Consider the following 7,372-nt stretch of genomic DNA (forward strand, 5'->3'; position numbering starts at 1 on the left):
GTCTCCACAACCCCAGAATGTATGTTTGATGACAGCAGGGACTTTGCCAATCTTGTTAACTGCGATTTTCCCTAGTGCCCGGAAGAGTGTCTGTAATACAGTAGAACTCAATGAATACTTCTTAAATGGCCAGTTGGATCCCGGGTATTTAAGAAGTTCTGTTAAAGGCATTAAACACATGAAACTAATTGAAGCTGATCCTTATAAAGTTTGTTTATGGAAGTAATGGACATCCTTGGTGGCCTAAGTATAATAATGATGATATGACTTAAGAATAAATGTGGAATATATTTGTGGTAGATGGTTTGGTAATAGGTAATACTGGCAGCTAGTAGAAAAATTCTGAATCTTAGTTGTGCTTCTTAGTTGGTCAAGTCTAAATACTTTTGGCTCAGTACATGTGAACACAGATCTTGTTGTCATATACCTTTCAAATGGGAACATTATAGTGACTGAAGTGGAAATTCAGGAGAATTTGGTTTTAGTCTTGGTAAAGGAAAAGAAAATAGATTTCTCAAAACATCAAGTAAATGGATGTATATCAATATTTTTATAATGAATTTTATCAATTATTTTGTTGGGTGTCTCACATATTTCACTTAGCTCTTCACAAATAAGAACTTGATTCTGGGAAAAGTTGATTTCCTCACTACTTGGCAGCAATGCTGTCTCTTTTTCCCTTGATCTTTCATTGTCTTTCCTCTATTATGGTTTTGAAATTGTGGGACACTTTTTTGTTTTTTTTAAGATAGAAACATTCCATTTTTAGTTTCTTTCTCTTAGCCTGAATCCAGTTTTTTTGTTTTTAAATTTTGCTAATATCTGTTTATACTTTTGCGTTAGTCAAAGATAATAAAATGACTTCTGTAAGTTTAGCTGTGTATGTTCCTTTTATTTCACATGTCCCAGTTTAAAAGAACCATAGGCATTTATGACTAATACTCTAAAAGAGACATCTTTTCAGGATGTGGTGTGGTGATTTTATATCTGACTGCATCAGCAATTTGTCACACAGCAAAGAAAATTCTATTGTTTGTTTAGAAAATGTTTTCTAATGCTAGTGACTATCACATTGACATTAAATTAGTCTTCTCCATTTCAATACGTTTTGAAGTATGTTGTCATTAATAAGTGAGAGGAGAACATTTCTGTATGCATGTACCTGTGTCTGTGTAATCATTTTTAATCATGTAATGCATATAAGAATTTACATACCAATTGCGTGAGAGAAGTTAAAACATTAATTTTCTTACATAATGTGAGAAGTTTTTAACGTAACTCTTAAAAATTTATTTTTGTTTGCTTTTAGGACCTTAAATAATGATATTTATATGCCCTACTAAATTCCCAGTCTCTTTTTTAAGAGCTTTGTATGTAATTATTCATTTAGTCCTTGCAGAATGAGTGATTTTACTATTTACATTTACAGATAGGAAATTGAGGCACAGAGACATGAAGGCATTTGCCCACAAGCACATTAGTACCAGGTTTAAGAGCTAGAAATTGACCCCAAGTTGTCCAATTTAACTGCAATGCACATTGTCTATACTGTTGATTTCAATGTCATTGAAATTACCCAACTGCAACCACTGAACTATAATTTTAAATTATACTGCATGATCCTCAAATATATTATGGTAAATTGGAAGAAAATTTTTCTTATGCTCCATTAAAGAGAAATATTAAATATATTAATATAAATATTTGTATTTTCTGATAATTTGCCAAAATTAATTAGATATTATATTTAAGATTTCATTGCTGTACAGTATAGACTGATTTTAAGAATGGTCAACTATTAGAGATAATTTTGGAACTTTGGTGGCTATTAGACTAAAACATTGGATTTACCCCTTAAAGCATTACTTTATAAATTTTAGAATACCTTAACTATAGTATACAGCTTTGTTATCAGTGCAAAAGAACAGTATGAGAAACTTGCAAAGTTACATGAAAACATGGAAAAGTTATACCAGAGTATAATGGGATACTATGCCATCGATGTGAAGAAGGTGTCCGTGGAAGACTTTTTTACTGACTTGAATAACTTCAGAACCACATTCATGGTATGGTAGAAAACTTAATTTGTTTTTTTAAAAGTATTTTTATCTATGCTGTCTCATCTATTCTACTTTTATTAATATTTCATTACTTCATTCCATTCTTGTCTGTAGTAAAACCTACCTTTCCTGATGTTAAAAGTTAACTTTAGAAATTTCAGGTTTTAAATCTATTAAAAAATGTGTGGTTTGTTCTCTTTTTAACCTTTCCAACATTAAGCTATAATCAGAAATTTTAATTGAAAAGTGACAAATTCTGAAGTTCTTCATAAAGACTCCCCTCCTAGCTGACCACAGAGCACTTTTATAAGTTTTTGGCTATGAATTTGTTTCTTTATACTTAAGATCAATTTGTATTTTTGTGATATAATTTTACTAAATTCCATGCAGCTCTTATGAAGCTTTTTTTTTTCCCTTTTTTTAATGCATTGTACAATAAGCTACATGCAATTTGCCTTTGAATAGATTTTATGTTTGTAGGTTTTCCTTTAGATACTTTAATAGGGAGGTCAGGTCTTTGATGTGGAATCCTTTCATTTAGGCATTAAAAAGATCTTTTGAAAAGTATTAGCTGATTAGATGGGGGGAGGAACACACATATGAAAGTGAGAAGGCATTGTTGCCTCCCTAGGGAAACTGGTGATACATTTCTACAACAAAAAATTGTTATTTTTAATAGATGGTAAGTCATTTCTATATTTCAGCAAGTGTTTGTGGAAATTAAAAAGTTTTGAGGTATAAAGAAAAAGAAGGTTGAATTTAAGGAGCTGGTTCTTTTTTAATCTCAGGGAAACTTTATTGCTGAGTTTATGGGACTTGGTTTTAATTACTTAATTATGATTGATTAGATAGCCTTTTAATAAAAACACACTATTTTAAAGGAAAACTAGTCTACAGTAAATACACATTTGCTCATAGTTCTAGTATATTTCCTCCACAAATTCAAACTGATTCTTTAGATTATTTTTTCAGTACCAGAAATGGATTTGGTTGATAAATATATTATGATGTATCTATAAGTCATGTACTTTACAATATATTATTTTAAATTTTATAAAGTTTTCTCGGGCAGTATAGCTTAGTGGAAGTAGTAAAGACTTTGCAGTCTGAGAGAGCTAGGTTTGGATTCCATACTAGTTATGTGGCTATAAATATTTAACCTTCCTTAGCCTCAATTTCCATGTTTGTTAGGGGGGGGAAATATGCCAGTTCCTTCCTCATAAGCGTATTTAAGTATTAAATGAGATAATATATTAAAATGTTTATCATAGGTCCTGGCACATGGTAGTTGCTCAGTAAATTATTATGCAGTGAAGGGTTAGTTTAGCAGGCTTGAGATACTCAAACCCTTCTTCGTATTACAAAGAAAGGACTGGCTCTTGACTAGCTCTTGAGAGATCTGCCTCTAAGCCCTAGGAATACCCTGCCTGATAAGGGCATTTTTATGTACCTGGGGTCTTGGGCCAACCTAGATAGATATGCAAACAATGCGATTTATGGTGAACACCTGTTTTTGTTCACCTGGGGCTCTAGGCCACAGCCACACTATGTCAGTGTGACCTCTTGGGGAGCCGGAGATTGAATAGCTAAGATTAGTCATGGAGGCAGTCCATGCCTAAGTCACTGACCCCCGATAAAAATCCTTGACAGCAAGGTTCAGGTGAGCTTCCCTGGTTGGCAAGACTCTGTACATACTGTTTTGGGGATAATGACACACTGTGCTTGGGACCCCACTGTGAGAGGACAACTGGAAGCTTATATCTAGTTTCTCCTGGAATCTTCCCTATGTACTTTTTTCCTTATTGATTTTAATCTGTATCCCTTTGCTGAAATAAACCATAACAATGAGTATAATGGCTTTTCTGAGCTATGTGAGTCTTTCCAGCAAATCCTCAAACATGTAGGTGGTCTTGGGGGCCTCTGACACAATTATGCATAAAGTATAAGATGGATATATGAAATAATAATACTCTACATATATTGAGTATTTTCTGTGAACCAGGCATTCTTTTAAATGCCTTACATATCATATATTATCTCAATCTTCACAATAATTCTACATCTTTTCACTGTTCATATCCTTCTATGGCAGATGAAGAAACTGAGGCACAGAGATGGAACATATCTAGCCCAGTGTCATACTGCTATAAAATGGTGGCACTAGAATTTGAGTCCACGTAATCTTCCTCCAGAGTCTGCACTCTGAAATGCTATGTCATGCTGCCTCCTGTATTCTATACTTTGTGTTCCATTTTACTAATAAGACCACTAGCATTTGGAAGGTTTGTTCTTGAAACAAAGGCCATGTTGTTCATAAATGATTGAGTTGCGATTTGAATCCAGTTCTAATTCCAAATCTTCCTAAGAACTAAAAGGATTAGAGGGCTTTGGAAATTCTGTGGTAACTTGGCATTTCATTACCAAGTTGTGGGAAGAGGAAGAAAGTGTTTGAATGGGAGATGGGTTCCAAAAAGTGGATAAAGAGAGTGTCAGTTATGCTTACTTTGTCTATTTCAGAGTTCCCACATGTCCTAGAAGTAGCTGCCATCACACACACATTCATGCACACACTGTACTAAATGAAAATTGTTAGAGCTAAATATAAAAACTTCTTCATCTAAATAAATAAACTGGAACAGAAATTTTCTTTAGGACTAGAGTAAGCATAAAGAAGACTAGAAGGGAACTGGTTGTGCCAAGGTGTTGAGATTTTACACAGGTATTGTATTCTATTTTTTTGATTTTTTTTTTTTTTTTTTTGGTAAATATGGTTATACTGCTTGGATTTTAGACAAAATATATATCTTTTAAAAGTCCAGAGTTTTAATATTGGCAAGAACTATTGACAAATAAATGTCATGTTTTGTCAGAGTCTTCTGATCTCTTGGGTTGCTCTTAAATTGCATATTATTCAACTTTGGAAACCAGGTTAACTTGAGTCAGAATGGAAATATTAGGTCTATAGCTACAGATGTGGAATTTTAATGTGTTGAAGGTCTGTTCTGGAAAGCCATGTTAATACTGTAGGCAAAAATATTTACTTTCTCTTTTTTAAAAATGCTTTTGAAATATTTCCATTGTTGCTCCATCCACTGGCATTTAGGTATAGTCTTGGTCACGAATAAGCAAGTTTTACCATAAGGTACAGATCTATTTTTCTCTTACAGGGAATTAGGACCACTGTCCTTACTCCATACCCACCCCCCATGATGGGTATGTTTTCCCTCAAGTTCAGGCCACTGTACTTATTGTTACCCGTGCTTACAGCACATCCTTTGTACTTGCCTGGCTTAATTATTGTATGGACCCTTTTGATCTCTGCACAGACATTTCTTCCTCTGGTAACATCTGTATCTGTCTTATTGATCTTTGTGTTGCTAGTGCAATTCATGGTTTATAATAGATAAATTTGTTGAGTAACAGGTGGGTGACATGGTTTTAATAGCTAACACATACAGTATCAACCATGTGTCTGGAGCTGTAAGTGCTCATATAATCCTTACAACAGTAACCAGATATGTTACGTGTACTGTTAGTATTCACATTTTTCAGATGAGGAAACTGAGGAATAGCGAGACCCTGACTTGTGCATCATTATGCAGCTGGCAAGGAGCTAAGGTGCTTATCCAGGCTGTCTGGCCCCGGAGTCTGTACCATACAGGGCTGAAATTTGTCGACTTTTGTTAAATGTATAACTGCTATAGCTGTTTCAAACAGGACTAACTTGAAACCTAATCCCTCCCCCAAAATAAAAAAGTGGTCATATTTATTTGTAACAATATTTTATCTAAAATTATTTACACTTTAAGATTGTCTTAGAATTTAAACTTAAGCAATTAAAGGTGGGCTATTTATTCAAAGCTTTTCACTACACCCCTGACTAAGTCATACAATCTCTCCTTAGTGTTACTACGATCTCACACCTAATTTATAGACATAGCTTCTCAGGTTCATTTTTTTTTGCTCTGTGAGAGCCTGTTACAATAGCTAAAGAAGGGACATCTGTTCCAGACTGCTGCCTCAAGCCATATAGACCAAGAGGAAAAAGTTTCAAAATCTTGTAGCTTCTCTGAGGAACAGCTGTTCATTTGACAGCAGTTTAACTCATCTCTCTTCTACTTTGAGAATTCTCAATTGGGAATTAATTTTTTTTAAACAATCTACTATAGGTAATGCGCTCATTGGAAATGGTTCTATTTGTTTAGAACAATTGATCACCTTCCCAAGAAATAGGGAGTAAGTTGTACTGTAATTTTGTTCAGCTTTATTTTTGTTATCATTTTCAACAGAATAAAACCAAAAACAGCAGCCACTGATTGAGTACTTGCTTCTTAGTAGACCATGTGCTAAGGACTTTACATGTGGTGTCTCAGTTAATCTTTGCAATGTCTTTACAGGTGAGCTAACTGTGACTTAGAGAAGCTCTGTGCCTTCCGAAGGGGCTTCAAAATCAGTAGGGGCTAAGATTGAGTGGAAGTCTGCTGACTCCAAACCCTGTACTTTTAACAGTTTCAAGTACACTGCTGCTCAGAGAGCTTGCAAGAAAAGACAAGGTTGTAATTTTTAAGGGTGTTTTTGATAACTTACTGGAGAGAATCAGCACAGGGTTTTTTTTTTTTTATTCTCTGGTATAATAATTTTATATTGATGGGTTCATGATAGAAGAATGTTTTCAGATCTGGTTGTGTTTCAAAGCATAACATGTTCTCTTTTAAAATTAGAGGATTATTAATGTAAAGCCTGATTGTGGGGTGAGGGATAAGGTGAAGGATAGAGAGTCAGCACCTTTCTGTAATAGATTTTTATTTCCTTTAGGACTCGTGAAGATAAAGTTCAAATTGGAGGTACTAGGTAGAAATATCTGACTGCACACTGTAGACTGAGTAAATTGGTGGCCTATCAGGCATCAAGCTTATACCAAGTGAAGTTTGTGTCTTCAGACATATAGTGTTGTATAACAATAATCATCATTTTCCTATTGTGGCTGGTTTTAGACTCGTGATATGCCATTACCAATCTAGTGCTATTAATAGATGGTACCATGCTTCTACAGGATGAATTGAACTCATTATGGAATTTTTGTTGGATTCTGCTAGCAACCTCTTATCCTCCTTAATTTTATCCAACCACTGTAGCATGTTCATGTTTGCTTTTCAAGTTTAAATCTAGTTTTCCTGTCTCTCATTGGTCACCACAGTGACCTTGAAGCATAATGCATGTTCTGATCCCACTTCTCATTCGTATTATAGGATTCTACTTTAACTGTTTTTGCTCACATAGCCTAAATTACATGGTTTCTTCTTTAATACTCT

General features: G+C 34.3%; 1 protein-coding gene across 1 annotated transcript in view; it reads left to right on the plus strand.

Annotated features, from left to right (window-relative positions):
- DIAPH3 (diaphanous-related formin 3) overlaps nt 1-7,372 on the plus strand; it is a 536,888-nt gene that overhangs the window by 340,574 nt on the left and 188,942 nt on the right. The window contains 1 exon segment of the mRNA XM_012654946.1: nt 1,902-2,066. Coding sequence (XP_012510400.1) covers nt 1,902-2,066 — 165 coding nt within the window.

This window comes from Propithecus coquereli, unplaced genomic scaffold (genome assembly GCF_000956105.1).
Source record: "Propithecus coquereli isolate 6110/MARCELLA unplaced genomic scaffold, Pcoq_1.0 Scaffold453, whole genome shotgun sequence".
Taxonomy (NCBI): Eukaryota; Metazoa; Chordata; class Mammalia; order Primates; family Indriidae; genus Propithecus; species Propithecus coquereli.